The 21,078-nt window shown below is 41.1% G+C and overlaps 2 protein-coding genes across 2 annotated transcripts in view; both read right to left on the reverse strand.

Annotated features, from left to right (window-relative positions):
• The window catches only part of LOC118222898 (integrin alpha-V-like), a 32,889-nt gene extending 29,735 nt beyond the window's left edge, over positions 1–3,154 (reverse strand). The window contains exons 1-2 of the mRNA XM_035408822.1: positions 2,574–3,154; positions 2,011–2,138 (exon numbers count right to left, since the gene is read on the reverse strand). Of these exons, the coding sequence (XP_035264713.1) occupies positions 2,011–2,138; positions 2,574–2,737 (292 nt within the window). The 5' untranslated portion in view covers positions 2,738–3,154. The remainder of the gene's footprint in view (positions 1–2,010; positions 2,139–2,573) is intronic.
• A 5,957-nt stretch (positions 3,155–9,111) lies between these two features.
• zc3h15 (zinc finger CCCH-type containing 15) lies at positions 9,112–20,297 on the reverse strand. The gene is made up of 10 exons (XM_035410687.1): positions 20,105–20,297; positions 19,106–19,207; positions 18,682–18,787; positions 16,905–17,057; positions 16,577–16,668; positions 13,725–13,910; positions 12,976–13,122; positions 12,136–12,246; positions 11,553–11,685; positions 9,112–10,317 (listed from the first exon to the last, which is right to left on the reverse strand). The coding sequence occupies exons 1-10, from the start codon at positions 20,180–20,182 to the stop codon at positions 10,127–10,129; spliced, it is 1,299 nt and encodes a 432-aa protein (XP_035266578.1). The 5' UTR covers positions 20,183–20,297; the 3' UTR covers positions 9,112–10,126.
• Between the last annotated feature and the right edge of the window lie 781 nt (positions 20,298–21,078).

Genomic DNA, 21,078 nt, shown 5'->3' on the forward strand with positions numbered 1-21,078 from the left:
GCAGGCGTATTGTTTGCCACACTATTACTTAATACTGTGGAAGCACTTTTATTACTGCACAAGACACTATATACATGGGCTCGGGACATTCTAACAAAGGGACGAGTGTGCCAACACAGATCCAGATCTGATTCAGTAACACGCCTGACTAATCTGCAGCAAAGCACTTAGTGACCTATGAGGCGCTCAAAACAGGACCTTTAGCTTAATTTGTCATTTTAATTGTCTGACGACACGACAGAAACCTTTTCGCATTGTAATGGTTGTTGTGGGCAGGCTATCCAATCAGAACCTATTTAGGCCATTAGCTCATAATAGGCAGGGTAAAACTTGGTGAGAATAAGGCCTCCGTACACACTTAGTAATTACAGTGTTCTCCTCTTAGCTCTGGGCTGCTGCTTACTGTAATCTAGAGCGAGTCTGCCCCCCCGCCTCCAAAGACACAGTCAGCCAGCACAAAGGAGTCTATTGTGCTGAAGTGGTCACTTTTCGGAACAGAGCAGAGCAAGGTGCAGTAAATCGCCTGATGCCTTGAGGCCCCTATTCCTCCATTTCAGGAAGCAAACAAGGCCTCATATGGGCCTCGGATAACAATTCCCAAGCAAAGGCTTCAAAGATGCTGAATTTGCAGATTTAGTATTTTTCTTCAGTATGACCCAGTCAAACTTGGAAAAGGCTAATTGCCTTTTTATTTTTTCCAGTAATTCTGTTCAATCCACAGGGTACAGAAAAATTAAACATCATAATACTGCTGAAAGAAACAGCACCTGAACTAATGAATCCAATTCAAAATGATGGAAAATTGTTGGAAAATGCATCTGGCTAAAAACAGTACAATGTAGAAATGGTACAATCGCCATAAGACAACAGCCCATCAAAAAGGAGAGCTGAGCGGGTTGGGCACAAAAGTACAAACTTGTCAAATGAAGTCACCTGGGCTGCATTTAAATATTTGAAATAGAGAGGGCATACAACGCTAATAGTTGCATTGGTGGAACAAAATAAGATAAACCACATTCAAATCTGTTGTGAGAATCTTGGCTTGGCCCTATGGTTGAGCTGGTGGTCAATTTCTGATGGTCACAGAATATAAATCAAGTTTTTGACACAAAGTAAAGGAAGCCCATTTAAAAAACCAAGCAACTGAGGGATTTTCATGTGTAAGTCTCTCTGGTAATGAACAACATGGTACATAGAAACAGATAAGGTGGTTTGGTTACTGATGATTCTTTCCAGAACACCACACAGATCTATTTAATAGCATTCCATTGTAATAAGGACCCAACAATCAGTATGCGTATATGGATAAAAATGTCTATATTTTCTGTCAGCGACCAGCGGTATCAGTCTCATTCTACGAGCAATGCCGGGATTCCTAAGGTTCAGTTGTGTCAAGCTCTTCAGGAGCTTCAACACACAGCTAAATAAAGGGGAAGTCAAGGCTTCTGACATAGGCGAAGTCTCGCCAGACAGACTGATCCTGAATCATGCGCAGCTGCACAACACGGTGACGCGTCTGAATCAGCGTGCGGCCACATTCCTGGATGAGTCCTAACACGAGCACAAATCCCTGATTCTTTGTTCTGCTTCACAGTTAACACACCAATTGGAAACATTTGGAGCAGAGCTGATTCACCACTCAGAATTGTTAGGAGATTGTATAGGTCGCTATATAGATACGTTGGCATTATAAGAAGTATATAGCCTAAAGCAATGAATAACGTATGCCTCCTGCCATGGCTGCTGACTGAAAAGCAAGTTTCATTTGCAATTCTCTGACGTTCTGTTTCCCCCTCAGTGGCACTGAAGTACACAATACTAGACCAATAAAACTACATACGTACGGCAATGGACTGTGAATTTCATAATGGTCAGCAAGAGTGTCCTGCCATTGACAAAAATGTAAACTAAATTAGAATATTAGAATAATCTGATCACATAAAACGCAGAATGTCGTCGACAAACCTTAAAGCAGCCGGCTGAGAAATGTACAGTAACATCTTAGCTCACCCGTGTTGTCGAACGGTATTTGGCGACAGTCTGAACTTGTTTTCCATGGACAAGTGTATACCGCTCCCCTTTCCAAAACAGTTGAAACCGACGTGTTGGCTTTAGGTGCCCCAATTAAGACGTTCAACCTGGGAATGAATAGGGCTACATTAGCCAATAATCGAATAGCGTATGCTATTCCAGAGAACACCACATAACACATAGACTAACAATTTTTATTCAAAGACATGGAACATGGAAGAATCATGAGGGAAATGTGTACTTCCGATTGCCCATCAATAAAAGTCTCACGTTGCTTCGAACTGTTACATGCGTTTAAAAGTTGAGTAAAAAGGTGAAATGGAAATTGTCACAGTAGCCTGAAAAAATGGTTCGTTTTAACTAGGGGGCTTGTTATTGTAATGGTTGACACAAATGTTTGATGAACCATGCTAATTTGGTTTTGTATACTTTCGAGTGCACCGGGCTTTCAACAAGCAACAGTCGGCACGTATATGTGACTCGTAATGGCAATCTCAGTCAGTTGTAAAATATAACTGATAAAGTACCAAACGTAAACTTACTGTGTTTGGTCGGGTTTAAAGAAATCCACGGAAAATCCAAAATAACTTCCTTGTGGACCGGAATAAACCGAAGGATTGTCGATGTCCAGGTTAAATGAGTCAGTAAATTTCAAACACGGCAAGATCAGAGCCAAATATAAATATAGTTTCACTGGATTCCCCATGTTGGCTCGGAGTAGTCTGCTGTAGTCTTCACAGCGAAATAGTGATTAGGTTGGCAACAAGACTAAGACGATGAGCAGAACCTTTGATGTTCACCCTGTGAATCTGTCTGCGAACGCATTTAATGACCCACGATGAATTTACACTCCCTGCCCACAGATGAGTAAGTCCTCTATAAAGACAGACAGAACACAAACAGCCATGTTAAGTTTAAAGTATTCACATATTTGCCAACTGGAAAATACAATGTCATCCAAGTCCTTCTTAAATAATTTAAAAACCACTGCTTCACTGTTTTTTCGTAGTCGGTTTCATGCGAACAAGTACAATAACAGCAAATGCATCAACCAGAACCAGCTACCCCGTGTACAGGAAGTGAGAAGCATGATAAACCTGAAACGTAGCACACACTTCCGCAATCCTTCTTTTCTCAATGGAAACTAGCGGTGAGCAAGTACGTAGTGCTGATATACGTTGGCTAAGTAGATCACGTTTTCTCATAAAATGTCGTCGATAAAATAGTAGCCTTGGCTAGCCTACTTTGAGACATGTTAAAAAAAGTCTTGTTATTTCATTTAAAATAAACAGCACACTTGACAGTGATGTTCGATTATTATCCATTATTCCATACCCACTCTCTTCCCCAGAGACTCCTCGCTCCTTGCATTCGCTACAACAAGAGGAACGAACGAACTAGTGTTGTGTCGTTTGCGAACGATTCGTGGAAGTGTACTGTTCGTTCGCGAATGATGCGGGCAAGTGTACTGTTGTGTCGTTCGCGAACGTTTCGGGCAAGTGTACTGTTGTGTCGTTCGCGAACGATTCGGGCGTAGTACGTGCAGTGAACGAATCACTGAACTGAGTCTGCGAACGATAGTCAGTCAGTGAACGACCAGTTCACGTTCGCGAACGAATCGTTTCACGAAGTGTTTCAGTCAGGTTTCAGTACACATCGTTCACCCAAAAGATTCATTCTTTTGAACGAATCGTTCGCGAACGACACAACACTAGTGCCTTTTGGGGCTGCCCCAGGCGCCTGATACTCTTCTCGCGGTGAGACCGATGAGACCGTTATCTTTTAACCTCCTAAACTTGGGTGAGACCAAAAGTAGAATAGCCTACAAATTGTCGTTTGACTGAGTGCAGTCATACATTGTTGCAGAATTTGCGATTAACTGGACGAAAATATAGGCCAAATGTTAGTAATCTGTGTTCAGACATTGAATTACATGTAGTAATTAGTGTAGTAATGTCTAACAGCAGACGCAGACAGTTACTTATTAGTCTACTTAGTTTCCCTTCTACAGAATTCCCCAGTTTGACAGATAAGACTATGTAAATTACTTTTATAAACGTGGGCATCGGTAGAGCACTAGGAAAGGCAGACGTGACGTCATTCACAAATCAGTGAAAGGTGATTTTTGCTGTTGCTCGACAACGAGAATGGAGGTTGCCAAAGTTGCGAGAAGTCGCCAAATTTGTCGCTAGTCGCTAGATAAGATTTTTAGTCGCCAGGGAAGGTAAAAAAGTCGCTAAATCTAGCGACAAAGTCGCTAAATTGGCAACACTGTACTTACCGACGCATGCGTTTTGGTCTGGCCTAGGCTACGTCATTGCTACCAGGATGCCAATGCAGACAAATTAACAATTTCAGGAACACAAATTGAGTTTGAGACAGTGTATTAGGCTACAGGAGGCAGACAATGATGGAACTGCCCTGTTCAGGTTCTTCCTTACTTCCCGCCTATTAGGAAATAATCCCCAACACAGCATTAACTCTTTGCAGTTTCTCACGGTCAGAGGTCATTGGATCATTCATACTTCTGCTATTGTGTAACGGTCTTCTGAAACAAAGCCTTATCCTGAAAGCCCCTGCGCTGCTGGATCATTTCAAATCGCCTGTCATATCTTGAGATGTTTTGGTCATATTTGGCACTGCTTGTGACTGGCTGCATAACAGTCGTGATGAAGCACATCCTAAAGAATGCAAGATGTAAATCCCTCGGGTTCCCAGTGTAAGGGAAACACAGTTTCAACGCTGAAGAAAAAAGATGGAATGCTTGCGCAGTTTTGCTTGGCGGACAAAGACAGAACAACCTCAACCCTCAAACCGCTCTCCTCGTTAAAAAAAACTAGCTGCATATTTCACTTAGGGAGCCATTTTAACAGCACAACTTGCCATGCCAATCAATCAAAGATGATTAAAATGACTGAATAAACTCAGGAAACAGATTTTTTTGTTGATGGGCCTAATTTGAGAACAAAAGCATAATCCTTTTAATCCAACATAGCAACACGAGTTCATATATTAATATTTTTATGTTGCAGTTTATGGATTTGAAAATAATTATTTTGTGGGAAGAAGAGAACTAATAAACTGCAATTGTATGGCTAGTTTAGTTTAGTTTATTTGCATACAGTAAAAGAAAAGAAAATACGACAAATAAAAGAAAGTAGTACATGTGCATGTGAGATAAGAAGCTCGAAGAGCTTATATCTAAACCTCACCGGTTATAAGAAAGAACTACAGTGGGGTCCAGAATTATTGGCACCCTTGATAAATATGCACAAAAATGCTAAACAAAAAAATAATACAGTTATTGACATAAGCTTTATATTCCAACATGTGTAAACTAGTGTGCTTGATTAATGATTCATTGGAATCAACCAATGTCTTCAATTTTTTAAATAAAAAAAATATTTCCCCCAAAAAACAAGTTCCACAATTATTGGCACCCCTGGTTTAATACTTTGTGAAAACACCCCTGGCAAAGATGACAGCCACGAGTCTTTTCCTATAATTTGTGATAAGGTTAGAGAACACATTTGGAGGGATTTTTGACCATTGCTCCATTTATAACTTTTCAGAATCATTGATATCTTTGGGTTTGCGCTTATGGACCCCCCCTCTTCAGTTCAGACCAAACGTTTTTGATGGAATTTAAGTCTGGAGACTGAGATGGCCATTGGAAAGCATGGATGTTGATTTCACTTAAGCATTTCTGTTTAGATTTTGATGCATGCTTGGAGTCATTAGACCAAGTCCTAGCTTCTTAGCAGAGACAACCAAATTTTCTGCCAGAATTTCCTGGTACTTTGGTGAATTCATTGTGCCATTGATCTAAAATAGTGCCCTGGGACCACTGCCAGCAAAATGTCTCCAAAATATCAATGACAGTAGGCATGAATGGTGCTTCTCCTATATGCATTCCTCTTTTGCCGCCAAACAGGTCGATAGTGTGTATGGCCAAAACGTTCAATTTTGGTCTCATCTGACAATAGCAGTCTCTTCCAGTCATAATTCCAATGAGGTTTGGCAAGCTCCAGATTCTTGGTTTGTTTATTGTGCTCAGTAAGGGCTGTCTTCGTGCCACCCTTCCAAAGAGTTAGTTTGTATGGAGGTGCCATTTTATGTTTTTTTTTAGACTTGTTGACTGCAAGAAACAAACTAATCTCTGCAATTCTTAAACAGTGATCCTTGGGTTATTAATGGCCTCTCTCACCATCTTCCTCACCGTCCGTGGAGACACCATGCACTTGCTTCCTCTTCCTAGCAAATTTGCAACCATTCCATATGTTTTACACCTTTTTATTATTGCCCTTACAGTGCTAGATGGTATGTTTAACCGTTTATGTCTTTTTTTGTACCCATTACCAGACTTGTGATGGTAAATTACCATCAGACTCTTCAGAATTGACAGTTATTTGGCTTTTCCCATGCTGATGGATGACAAAGGGATTTTGTATGCTTGTTACCTCATTTTTATTCTCTAGTGAATCTGGAAGTGATGGAATGACATAATACAGTTCCTTTAGGCTGAGATTAACTAAATTAAGTAAAATTGTATTGCCAATTTCATTTCGTTTGATTTTACTTACACTAACTGTTAAGGGTGCCAATAATTATGGCACCTATCTTTTCAGAAAAAATTAGATTACTTAATAAAAAAACATTGAAGCATGAGAGTAAATGTATTGAATTAAAATTATATAGTTTTCCCATATGTTTGAACATAACATATAGATTATTATCATAACATATAGCTCGCTCACTCGCTCGCTCACATTTACCAGTCTGAATATGATCCACAAAGGGGAGCTATTAGCACTCATGGAGCTTCACATCAATGACACTATGTTCTTGTTTATTTACTGACAAATTATTATAAACCGAATGGCTTTTATCTTTCACTTTCATTTATTCTCTTGGATCTTCTGTTGACCAGTCTTGCATAGTTGCCGAGTTTTTAAATCATGGACTCGGGATGCAACAGACTGGTTGTATAGCTGAATTCTACAAATGATCTGAAGAAAACTAGGCAGTGAAAGGCTTTGTCTGAGCAACAAATGGTTGTTTAGTTTACGTCCAGATAGTAACTGGATCATGGCAAATGGCTACATAGTAACTACTGTTATAACATTATTTTTACCTTTTAATTTTTTGTCTTTACTTGTTTGTCATAACCGCTACTCTTATAAACACATTTGAATGCACTTAAATGCTTTATTTGTAAATCCTTGTTGTTACAGTAAAGGTGTAATGCAATGGACATACAATATAGTATCAGGGGCAGAAATGACTGTGAAACATTATCGCCCTACAAGGATGAGATGACTTTTCAGCAATGTAAGGGAATGGTGTGGCGGAGCACAGATTAATGCTTTTATGTTTGATCCCCTTCAGACCCACTCCCCTGAAAAGGCAGGGAGACAACTGCCTACTCCACAGCAGTTGTCCCAGCCCTGAGTGCAGAGTGCTGACTGAGTTACCAGCTGCACACGGTACAAAGAAACCTGCAGAACTTTTAACACGTTAAAATACTAATTGGTCACTTTATTAGGTACACCTGTCTAGTACTGGTCAAGACCATTTTGCTTAATTCTGACAGATTTTACAGTTCCTGCAGCTTTTTTGCCCACAACATCATGCTGCAAACCTCCCGTTCCACCACTTCCCGACAGTGTCCTATTGGATTGAGAACTGGGGCTGTGCAGGCTCCTGTAGCAAACTAAATCACTGTCATGTTTGAGGAACTAGCTTGAGATGTGTCCTTTGAGACATGGTGCGTTATCCTACTGGAAGCATCCATTTGAAAAAGGGTAGACTGTGACCAAAAAGGGATGCACATAGTCCACAACAATGCTTAGGTATGCTGTGGTTGAAATGATGCTCAGTTGGTATTAAAGGGCCTAATGTGTGCCAACAAAATGTTACCCACACCAGTAAAACACCAGCAGCAGCCTGCACCATTGACAGGATGGATTCATGCTGTTTATGCCAAATTCTGACCCAACCATTTGCCGGTCACAAGAGAAATTGGAATTCGTGTTACGTGTTTTCAGAAATGCCTTCCTGCACACCGCTGTTGTAAGCAGCTGTTATTTGAGCATTTGTGGCCTTTCTGAGTCGCAGCCACATGATTTGCTGTTTGGGGGAGCAGGCTATTTGCATTAATGAGTAGGTGTACCTAATAAAGTGTGTTTTGCTCTGTGATGAGATATACAGGAAAACTTTAGATGTAGTTTTGGAATGTGTCTTAAACAAGCTAATGATTACACAGAGTAATTTTCAACGTTTAGCAGCAAATACATGTAAAGATCTTTCACATGGTTACCCGATGACACAACACTCATGCAGCCTCATGCAACTAGTCTTGTAGTTAATACAATTGGGATTAAATATTTGTTAATTTCCAAAGAATCCTGGAAGTGCAATATTTGATTTGATCAAGACTTGATTTCTTGTGCATGCCATACATTTTGGTCATTACTTGACCATGAATTGCCAGGAGGTGCTCTGACACTACTATGTTGACATGGCAATGAAAGCAGAAACTGTGTTAGTCTGCTGACTGTGCTGAATTCTCAGGAACTAGAATTTTCACAGATCAGGCTGTTGGACTCTGGGCCACAGGAAATTGTGAACTTGCATTTCTTTTGATTCACATCATAGGAAATGCTTATGAAGCAATATAATTCAGTGGATCACATCACTGGTAAAACATCCAGAAATGCAGTGTTCATCACTGTGGCTAAAAAAAGCCTTGTTAACAATCTCTACAGAACAGGGAATTCATTCTGAAGTTTGGGATTTTGAGATACAATTACATAGGCATTTTGACCATTTATTTTCTGTTTAAAAGCTTAACAAAAGCACAAATGTCTTTCTAACAGACAATACTTCTCAAACCAAGCAGATTTACTTGTTGGTAATACAGTATACTATATCTTCACAAATAGTTTTACAAAAAAGTCTTATAGCGGGGGCTAACAATATTGTTATCCAGACTTGTTCAAGGACAATTTTTGCTTACTGGAAAACAACATACTTCAGTGGGTGATTCAGTGATTAAACATTGGAAATAAAGACCAAACATGGATGAGAACATTTTTTAATTACAATGTGTCTTGGCATATTGGTGAAAGGTAAGTTCAAATACACAAGGACAAATGCACTGCACATTTAAATTACCCGCCAGTATGTTTTCTTTATTTTGCCTTCTACAAACTTGAACTTGCAGTCAGCAGTAGAACCGTCAGTCCTGAGCAGCAGAGTTCTTCTTTAATCGGAAAGCTTCTCTCGATGTGATTATTATGCAACCCATCTCAGCTTCTTTACTCACTCTGAAGTACAGTGATTTAAACAGCAATTCAACTCCTTTCTTATCCACTTTAACTAGAGTGAACATCGCCATCGCGCAGTTTTTCTCTGCAGATTTTGTCCCGACAGACATGCATTTTCATCCCACTTCAGAGTAAATTCAAATTTTATTACTGGAAAGTCTTTTGCAATCAATACACAATAATCCATTTGGGACAGCAAAAAAAGAAAAAAAGAGCCAAATAAATTATGAAAAATGAAAAATCTCTTGATCATTCAATTCCAAAGCACATCTGACAATTGGCTGCTGTTAAATGTACATGCTTTTTTTTCTCTTTTAAAGTTCTCCTGTGTGATGAATTGCAGCAAGTTGTTTTGGCAAATAAAATCAAGTTCTATGATACGAAAACTTGGGAAATGTCATTTTAAATGAGTATCTTGAGCCATACTGATATAGTTCAAGACTGTTCCTGTACATTTTTACATACATTTTCCCATGTCATTTCAAACCATATCAAAGCCTAATTGGACAGGAGTCCAAGCCCAGAAGCTGTGATCTCGCAGGGACTGACTGTAGTAAAAACCATTTACTTGAATAAGATAAAGAAACCTTAACTGGATCAGAGAGCTTAAAAGAAAAAAGGAACATTTGCCATATCTATGTCTCCTTAAGCCCAGGGACTTAAATGGTTCTGTGAGATTCCAACAGGAAGATGTTCACTGTGAAAACTGTCACTGGTCTCAAGCCTTGTGTAGTCCAGGAAATGGTGGATTGCCCATAATCCTGAACCTAGTCCTCCAGGTCCAGTGTGTTGAGCTCTTCCTCCAGCTCGTCCAGGTCCTCTCCCGTAAAGAGGTTCTCGTCTACGGGCACGTCCTCCGCGTTGCCGTCGTCATCGTCGTCGTCGCCAGTGTCCAGGCTCTCGCCCTCGCAGTGCTCCCCGTTCTCTGCCCCGCCCGAGGCCTCGCTCAGTTTGTTGTCTGCGGAAAAGCACACACGGCCCGGGGGTTACAGCGTCAGCATCGGAATTTAACCAAAATGGACAGACACTTCCATCAGTTCCCCCAGAGATCTGTGAACGTTTTCTGAACGGACATCTTGCGCGGGGCATCAGACGCGGAAAGAACAGATATGGAGTGGCTTTCACAGATACAATCTCTTTTGTACAAGCTGGGCGACCAGATTGAACCTTTACTGAAGTGAATGATTACAAGCGAGACTGCAATGAGGCATGTAAGGCTCATTACACGGCTCCTTACAATACAAAGGCACTCCACACATGCAGCAGTTTCAGCCTTTCCAGGCATTACTAAAAGCAGGTTAAGGCATTAGGTGATAAGACTCCACCTGCTCATTGGGTGTGTGCTGTGGTATTCCTATCACTAGCCAAAACGTTAACTGTAGGGGGCCTTAATCCTGCAATGCGTGAAAAAGGAAATACCTATAACTATTCATTCACATAGAATTTGTAGTGATTTTTAAAATAATTTTTATAATCCGCTGCTTATTCTTACAAACCTTTGAGTGCAACGGCAAACTGATGTTTCATTGCCTTCAACTTCATGCACACAAAACATTTTTCAGAGCTCGCCCCCATTAGAAAAGCCCAACCGTATTCATCAGCGCTCATTGCCTGAAGCAGCGCTGCTGAATTGGGAGAGCGGACAAGCGCTCGCTCCTCTGAAGCACGCAGCATTAGCCACCGCTTCTCGTGGTGCCGAAGCTCACGAGGCGGTTTCCCGCAGACACGAGTCTGAGGAAGATGCTTCACGTGCGGCTTAAACCGGCAGACTTACGGGAGCCCAGTCGACCGGCAGGAGGTCGCTGGCGTGTGACGAGACTCCGCCACCCGAGCTGACCGAAGCCCTCTTATCGCTGGATGATGCTACAGCCAACTGCAGGACTGCCAGCACTAGTGTGGTCCGGATCTGATACCAGACCGAGGGGCCTATCCATGAACTATAACAGCGATAATCTTTCACAGATTCAGCCACCCAGCAGCCCCAAAATGACCATCTATACCTGAAACTATTCAGTCACACAGGTTTTGTAGCGATTATTCAAATCCAGCCAACAGCTAAAAATCAATTTCATATAGCATTCACACAAAGATGCCCGACAGGACCAGTGCGCCTGAAAGGTAATCTATTTGTGACCAATCTGGTTTTCTCATTGCGGTCCACACATCACTGGGAAGGGCGGCTGTGTCTCTCACCGTCCGTTTCCTTTGCTGGCTGAGATTTAGCTGTAAACCGGTCAGCTGACGCCACAGTGATTCCGGCATTGTCCACTTCCTTCGGCACAAACCGGGCCACATCGATGTCCTGAAACTCTTGGACATCTTCAACCTGCAATGGGAACTAATGTTAAATGTGTTCTGGCTAAAATATTAGCCAATTTAAAGCTCATGCTGTTCCTGCTCTTGTCAATTCACTCGCATTAATTGCAGCTTCCAAACATCAGTTCCATTTTGTTAATTCTGCAAACTACTACGTAGTCACACAGAATACAAATAACTCAGAAGTTCAGGAAAGACCATCTCCTTGTTTACAGCCGTTTCAGTGTTTTTGGTCATGGTGCAGCAGCTTTTCTGTTTGCTCTGACAGTCATAATTACTACAGTAAAACTGCAGCATACAAACGCCTCCTGTGCACATTATTTTACAACAGGTGCAACAAGAGAAAGGCACTTAGGATTCACTGGTTCAGTAATAAACTGTCACTAAACAGCTTTTCTTTTAACCGTCGTACAATTACTCAGAGAAACCTAGCGCGCTCTGCATTTTATGACAGGCTCACCTCCTCCTCTATAACATCTTCACCATTCTTTTCACATTCGGTGTCATCGGCCTCTTCATCATCTTCATCCACCAGCTCAGGGCGGAACTCGAACACTTCTCGACCGCTGACCTAAGAAGCACAATAAAAACAATGTTCAGGGAACTTTCATGATCCGCAACTGCAGCAAGATTTTATTTATTGTTGACTTATTCATAACATTACACAGTTATTACATTTAGTGAGCAGATAGTAGTGTACATAATTAATATTCAATACAGTGGCATAATTCAAATAATGCACTTTCTCAAAAGTCTATTAGCAATAAATCAAATGCTTACAATAAATCACGTAGATTCATTATAGGCATCTAGTCTTTTTACTTCAGCTTTCCCAAATTGCCTACAAGGACCATAAACCAATTCTTGCTTAGGCAACATGTTAACCATTTCAACACAGTGATTTGGTGCCACCTTCTGGTAGAAAGAGGGCCCCAAAGTCCCCATACATAGAGGATAAAATAGCCTTCACACTAAGGCAAACATTCGTTTTTGTGTGCATAGCTTACTGCAGGTTAATCAATTCCAGAGCTGACAGGCGTCCTATAAGTTTTATAGTGCAAACATCCAGGTCTTGTCATTTTCAATTTTTAAAGAATTAACTTAAAATGAACTTCAGCGTAATTTCACAGAAGGTGCGACACCAGTACAATTTCAACGTGTCTTGTGGATCAAATTCCTGTCACAAATTGATAGTGCATAAGCTGAAATTCCAAGATTCAGTTACTAGACATATGATGTGTAGCCGATTGTCGATGAGGTAAAGGGCCACCATTAAAGCACCAGACACGGTCAAACTCACCCCTAATGACCTGCCGGCCTTGAAGTCGGCTCTTTTCCTCTCCATGTCCTGCTCTGCTTTGGCCACCTTCTCCTGCCTTTTCCTCTTCTTCCAGGCCAGGAATGTTTCCAGGGTGATTCGGGTGACGTTTGGTCCGAGGGCAGATCGCTGCAACGTTACACAACATCGCCCAATTACACTTTGCGCAGGGTCAGAGGCCACTCAGGATCACATCTGACAAAACCATCCATCAACAGGAAAACATGCGATTTGTTGAGGTCTCAAACACTCACTAGAAACGTCTCAAACAATTCTTAATGCAAGTCAATGTGCTTAAAAGTCAAGTGCACTCAACATCAACAAAGTTGTAAACATGCAATGTCTTCAAACTAAGACATATTTCTGATGACAGCACTAGACAAAGCTGACAGTGCAATTTCTCAGGCCTTTCTATGAAAAAAATACAAAAAGCTGATGAATAGAATGACCCATCACTGGCGAGTTCTTTAAAATGTTGTTGCTTGTTATGCTAACTGAGACTAACCCTTTACATTCTCCAAACGCTGAACGCAGTGACCCTGCAAAACAAGTAAAGTCCCACTTCTGTTTACGTACCTAATAATTACACACAGCCAAAATTTGTGGCAGGTCACCAGAACTTTCCGGTTTGTTTGCCCCGATGACCCTCATATATGCAACTGACCAGCATTATCTTATTTTTAAGAACTATTCTACTCATGAATTACAACAAATAAAACAAAACAACTTGCCTCATTCTCTATCAGCTCTTCCAGCGAGATTTCTTCCTCCTTCTCTTCCTCCTTCTTCTTGTCTTTCTTGATCACGAACCCAGGTGGGAGGGCGTGGCGGTACATGCAGTTGTCTCCTCCACCAGGGCAGACCCAAAACCAGCCGTACTTGCTGTTCTCAATGGCATCGAGGAAATATCTGCAAACCTAAGATGACCCAAAACCACATCAGAGAGGGCCCATTTCATCCAGGGGGCCTGAGTGCACCAGCTGGTCGTGTGCCCGGTCCTACCTCTGAGTTCTAAAGTCCAATGTAACGTTTCCCCTGGTGTGCCACCTGGGACTGTGCCCTTCTTTGTGTAGCACCTCGTACTGAGCAGGTATAAACAGGACACTCTGACCATTATCTATGGTGGCAGATAGCCTTTTTACAGAAGCAACACTAGCAATGCTGTAACATCACAGCAAGCGCGCTTCAAGACAAGAATAGGTTGTTTGTAATCGGACAAATCCATTAGATTTACACAGAGCTAACAGAGGTTTCACTTCTGCAAGCAAGACCTGTTTTATCTCTCTGACATGCCAGCTCAATTAGAACACGTATCGGACAGAAATGCAGCACAATTCCCCACTTTGCATGTGCTGATTGTGATCCGATTCTATGCTAATGGGGCATTCCAAAACACAGTGGAGAATATCACTAATGCCCATAGAACGACAGCACGCCGTGTCATAACAGAGTCACTGCCGCTTCAGAACTGCCTCGGACATTACGTTCACCTCCCCACTCAAGCACAGTCAGCATGGACAAAGGAAGAATTCCTTAGCAAGACTGGCACACATGGAGTTTTTGGCTATTCTGACAAAGCCAATGTTTGAGTGCAGGGCCCATCTGATTACAAGCACCTCTAGGTGTACCAAAAGGGGTTTCATTTGATTAAAGTGCAGATGGTCTGAGAGTCAGACATGGCCATTATTAATCTAGCGGCTAGATGGCCTAGGTCCACCATGGCATTCGCATCGTACGAGAGTGCGAGTGGTCTTCTGCTCCGGGGCAGACCCACTAAAGCAGTGGCTAATGAGCAGGAGCACCACTTCACAGAAACGTGTACTTTTAAGCGCTGCAGTGGAGTTCTCAACTGTTGCTTAGCAGGCTATGACACACACACATCTGGTTACAAAAAAACTTTATGAAGATTTGTGTATGTCCCAGCTATAATGTGTATATTAGCGCTCTATTCCTGCCGTGTGCAGCGCTGGTTTTCTAGGTTTCACTGCCTAGTTCTGTGGTGAAAAGGAATGCGCTGTTAGAAACTTCTCCTGCTCTGACTTCAGCAGGGCTGACTCTGCCTCCACTCACACAATTTCCTTTGCAGCTAAAATGCACTTAAGTTCTGCAAAAATACTGCCTCCTGGCTCTGGGGGGTATGTGTGTTGGGGATTCCCTGGGTCCCATTCTTTTGGAAAGTCGATCAAGCCTGCAAAATTGTAAAAGTCCCTACTGTCATTTAGCCTAATTTAAGTCAACATTACTACGAATCCATATAACAACAAATGGATAGATTAACTTAAAATATTCTACTATTACATAACTAACTAGCCTGGCAAAGTAGTGATTCTGTTTATGAACAATCAATCTACCTAACTGCTATAGGCTAATGATTATGCCAGGTAATCCTCTCCAAACAAGGCTGTCACTGTACGGTAATGTTTTGGGAGAAGGACTGGCCCCTGTCAGGGGGTGTTTCAGCAGACTTCATTTTTCATTTGCTCTGGATGCAAGGTCTTTCTGCCTTTTTGGACCTCTTCTACAGCTCGCAGTCCGAAGCCGCATTTGCTGCACTCATCGATACTGTTTGTGATGAAATGACACACTGTTTTTTTTTGTTTTTGCAGTCTAATTTAGTATGGCAGTCAGTAAGTCGCTATGTTGGCTATACAGCTCTTTAAGTTTCCCAGTTACAGCATTTGCAAAGTAAACCTTCCTTTTCAAAATGGTGTTCTCCATTTTAGTTATACGATGGATATAATTTTGGAGTGGCGACCGCAAAGGTAGTTTAACAGTGAGCGTTGCTTAGCAACAACTGCCATTTCATGTGATTCACATGGATGTGCACTGTTGAGACCAGGCATAGCTAACAACTAATTTGCACTTGGCATACTCACTGTGAATTCTGATCACAAGGCTGGAAGTAGCCAAGTCCAACCTTGTAGTTATGACCAAATTTGTCACACACAGCCGATGTACTTGGGCCCAGCATATGAATCCGAAGGACATTTACCTCATTTTTGCATTTGGGGTTTTTGTTTGTTCCCAATGATAATTACAGCCCAATGGACAATTGGACTGAAAAAAGTGTCGTTAGATAGCATATACAGCTAATGCACTACATCTTGGTTCAGTAATAAACCCTGTAATGGGAAACTCAGCCCTAATCACGCCAGAGCCAACTGTGCCTATTCATCAGCCTGAATTGACAGTGTAATCATCGGCACTAATTGATCAATTACTGTGCTACTCAAGTGCTGAGTAACAACGAAAGCCAGCAGACCCTGCGGCTCTCCAGGACCAGGAGCGAAGACCACTGGCTCAAAGATATGCTTTTCATAGCATTTAAACTTCCATCCGTGCTCACTTTCCTTTCTGCCTCTCCTCATATTAGATCAACCACCAAAATACAAGTTTAAATCCCTGCAGGTCACATAGTGGAGACCAACTGGTGGCCCTGGCTATAACATCACCAAGAAAATGAGCTTGACTGCGACTAAAGGCTCTTTTCCTCAATTCACTGTGGACGGCTCTGGGACGGGCAGATGGCCGCGATTGGGCTTGAGCAAGAAGTACAGCGCTGGAGGCTACGGTTACAGCTTACAATCTGCGTTTTCGCCTTCTTCTTATCGGCCTCTCCGTGCTTCTTGTTCACAACTTCCTCCAGCTTCTTCTCGTCCCAGTTATCCATGGTGTCTGTTGAACATTTTAGGAGCAAAAAAACAAAAACAAAACAGAGCAGAGACAGTAAGAGATCAGGATCCAAGGGGTCCATGAGGAACTGATACTAATTACCAGCCTACATTTCAGTAAATATACTCCAACGTGAACAAATGTCAATATTGACTGGCATATTATTTTATCCTATTAGTGGTACAGGAAGCCAACACTTCAAATTCAGCCTGGAAACACAAAAAACAGCAAGTCTGTACCCTTTTCTAATTCCTCATCCCTGCCGTCGAAATAGACGCTGCGCTTTTCGCATTTCCTCTCCAGCGTCAGGTCATGGGAGAACTTGCACTTGTCTCCCTTGGTGCACTGCCCTTGCTTGAAGAAAGCGCACAGCACTGACTTTGGGTCCACACCTGGAGAGAATAGCAAAATGAGCGAATGGTTCATGTGACACAAGTACTGTGAAGAAACAGGTCACAGATTGTGCTCTTTGGATCAGTGTCTAAATCTAAACAATGGGATATGCTGCCAACTATGAATAAACCAGTGGAAAAACAAACAGATCCCAAACAAAACACTCTTTATATAACATTACACTTCAGCATTTAGCAGACACTGTTATCCAGAGTAACTTAAAAACTGTTTTTAAAAAAATATATATATATATTTTTACATACAATCAATGAATGTAGTTTTTTAAACATCCAATCAAATTATACAGCTGGTTATTATAGTCCGGAAACAGCATTGTTGTACTACCTGCTTAGGAGTTACTTGAAGTGTACTTTCCAGCCTTAGACCATAAATCCCTAATTATTATGTACCTGCCATTAAAATGCCGGCAAGTCATCAGAAACATCTCTAAATATGTGAAATATGCTTCATTGCGCACAAAAAACAAAAACTGCCTGGGCAAAGTGAAAACATACACCAAAACGAAAATGTCAAAAACCCCAGAAAGTGTCAAACAAAGCCTTCATCAAAGTATACTCAAGAAGTGTTCTTCAAAATAGAATATGGCAGAAATGATTGGCTCCTCAGAAGTGGAAATTTATCTCAGGCTTCACCTGTCAACTACATTGCAAATAAATAGTGAACAATTAATTTGGTGAACACTACTGTGAACGTAGCTACACCACTAAAACTAGGAAAGACTGACCAACTACAAAAACCAGATGAATAACTGCACAAATAGCACTGAGAATTAATATTCTGGTAGTTTTCCAAAAAACCTCAGCATTGTCACAAAATGTGTGAATCCAAGGAGTTATCATATAGCTTAGCAAAGACACATTGGTAGGGGTTAATTTTAAGGACCCATTTCTTCTCAGTTCAGTAAAAACTATATATTGAGTCTTTTTCCAAATATTTACTCAAATAAACAATTAAGTGCACACAAATGCACTAATTAAGATACAAAAACGTACTGCTTTTGAAACATGTAAATGTGAAAATAATACATATGCAGTACGATACATATTCAAAGAAAAGTACAATTCAGAATGCAACACGCAGAACATACAAGCATCAAAATGATTAAAACTTAAAATTCAAACAGATTACAGCTGAGATTGAATAGGAAATTATATACTGAAAATGATATCTATTGGAATGTGAAACTGATAACTGACTGAAGTATCAATTATTCAATTGTACATGAGTTTGAATCATAAAGAACACTTTGAATTAATTCAAACCTAACTTTCGTACTTTACAAAATAGTCAATTTCAAAAACTGAAATTGAAAATTGGGATGCTTGCCAAAAGTCTAAGGGAAAGTGCTCACCAATGGTAGGCAACAGACCCATCTGCTAATACAAAATCTAGGGAGTAAGAGTCCACAATGGAACGCAAGGTATGTTCCGGAGAGCAGTAGTTTTCAGGATCTTCAAGAAACAGACTTCAGGACTTTGACACAAAGGTGAGGGTGAAAAGCAGATGGTAGAGCAGAGGCACAACTCCTCACACCACAGAAAGCTACACTGAAAACAGCTGTGGCAAGTCATAACGCCCATATTTTAACATAAACCCAGGTACCTTTGCTGACTTTCTGAGTGGCAACCACTGGTTTGAAAAGCTCATTCAGCTCAGACAGCTCCTTCTTCTTGTCCACCTTCTTCTTATCACCTTCGGTGGCAGCAATCTGGGACAATGTTAAGCCAACAGAAATGTTAAAACAGATATACCTCAAATGTTCACTTCTGTCACAGCGGACGGATAACAAGAACAGGGCTGAGAATTACCAGTCTTCAACAGCGAGGATGAGTACAATTTATAACACTGACTCCAAGGGTTGGCAAAGTATATTTTAAAAGTTTATTGTCGGCTTCTTAGGCAATATAATAAGTTAACAGTGGCAATATTCATACATGATCAATAAGACTCACCTGGCTAGTGCAGGATCTATCACTTATGAATTATGTAAGGCACGATATTCTGAGACAGTAAACATGTCGCTTACCTGTCGGGCATTTTGCTGTCCATACTTCACTTGGTGCGTGACAGTCTTGATGAACTTCTGTTGCTTGGCTCCCTTTTTGTTTTTCAAACCAAATGTCTTGTCCTTAAGTGAAAAAAAGCTGTTAGTTTACGTTCACTGATTTGGGGTGGCTAACAGTTTCAGGACACGCGGCTGCTGACATGAGTGGTTATGGCACATAATAGACCGTGGAACATTGTATTTTTGTTCTGAAAAACAAATAAAATGCAGAATTGAAAGACTGCAAACGTCGACAGGGAGCTAGCTACCTAGCACGAACTGACAGGTTCAGTATTTTCTCGGCTGGCTGCATAGCTAGCTTGAATTTCTACTAGCAGTCGTGAAAACTATTTATTCATAACGCCGTCGTTGTGAATTAAGTTAGCAGTATAAGTAACGTTAGCTGGAGCCCATATGCAGTGATTCGCAAGGGAAGTTACCCAGCCGACATTAGCTGGTTGGTGGTAGCTACCTGAAATCGAACAGTGTAACATTAGCTCACGAGTAAGCTAATTTAGGCCTCACAGATATGATCATGAACAGATAATTCACGAACTAGTTAAGAATTAGTTAGCTATTGTACTTAACTATCTAGCTAGCTGTATTGACTCCACCATAACTGCGTCTATTTCATCAATTTCTGCTAAAGTTTTAATTGAGAATAATATAAGAACAGCTAACGCTAGTCAACTAAAACATGGACCAGTGTCATTCACATAATGTGGCCTTAGGCTGAGAGTAAAGTAACGTTAGCGTTGGCCAGCAATAGTAGCACTAGCTAACTTAGCTAGCAAGCTAAACTACATAGCTTACTGCTTAACAGGCTAATGTTAGTTAGCTCAGGCCAGAGAAATCCGCGTTAGAGCCGCCATACAACGAGGCCGTGAATGCAGCATGGACTGGCTTCGTAGCTAGCTAAAAGGGGGTAGGCGGCTAGCTCGCGGTACGGGTATTTGTTTCATTTGCCACAAGATGCCTCACCTCGATTATTTTTTCCTTCTTCTTTTCTTGTGTTTTCTTATTACCAGATGCAGCTGGAGCTGGTTTTTTTGGAGGCATATCGATATAAATTTGCAATTGCAAGACTTAAGCCCGAGTCACACTCCACAGCTGTGTAACGATATGTTCCCTCCTCACTTGTTATTTCTCGCAGGGCCCCAAGTGACAGGGTCGCAACGCATTATGGGTAGCATAATGCAATCCTTTTTCATGCTGAGAGGTTGAAGCTTTGCTTGTACAGTACAGTGTTGCTTTTAATGACAAATTTATCTCTGCTTTATTACAATTTCAAATTTTCTACACTGTCAGTAACAGTGTTACACAATTTATGGCAGTGGTGTCCACTTCGTCATGGAAAGAGATCCACTTTGGTGAATCACGATGAGCCTTGAGATCCACTAATCCAGTGGTTCCAAACCTCTTGTCCTGTGCATGCTAGTTTTCGTTTTCACTTATTGAATAATTTGTAAGAAAATGATCCCTGTGTTTGAAAGTGCGCATGGGTGTTAACAAGCAGAAACTGTCATACAGTTAGATAACTACACAACTACACATCATTTTACGAGTAGGTTTGCAAAACATTTTATACTGATTTAAATTAAGACTTTCCTCTTCATTTTGTTTGCAATTGCTTGAAGTCCGACATACCATTTACATTTTTTTTTTGGTTGGTTGGTTATTTCCTAAATGTACTGATTTGCAAGTATTTCCCATGCTCTCCAGCTAAAGCTACAAAGACCACCCCCACGTGTATTTCTCCCCACAAAATTGGTATGCACGAACCCATATGTCTCTGCAGTAAGCTAATGACAGATAGCTACAGTAGGTAGAATGCAGGTGAAAATGGCTCATTGTTAAGCATAAATAAGTACCTAAACAAAGTTTAGTGGTATCTAAAATTGAATTTTTGTTGACAGCCATCCAGCTTTACAGCAGTTGACCTGGATTTGTAACGT

The sequence above is a fragment of the Anguilla anguilla genome, chromosome 3 (genome assembly GCF_013347855.1).
Source record: "Anguilla anguilla isolate fAngAng1 chromosome 3, fAngAng1.pri, whole genome shotgun sequence".
Classification (NCBI taxonomy): domain Eukaryota; kingdom Metazoa; phylum Chordata; class Actinopteri; order Anguilliformes; family Anguillidae; genus Anguilla; species Anguilla anguilla.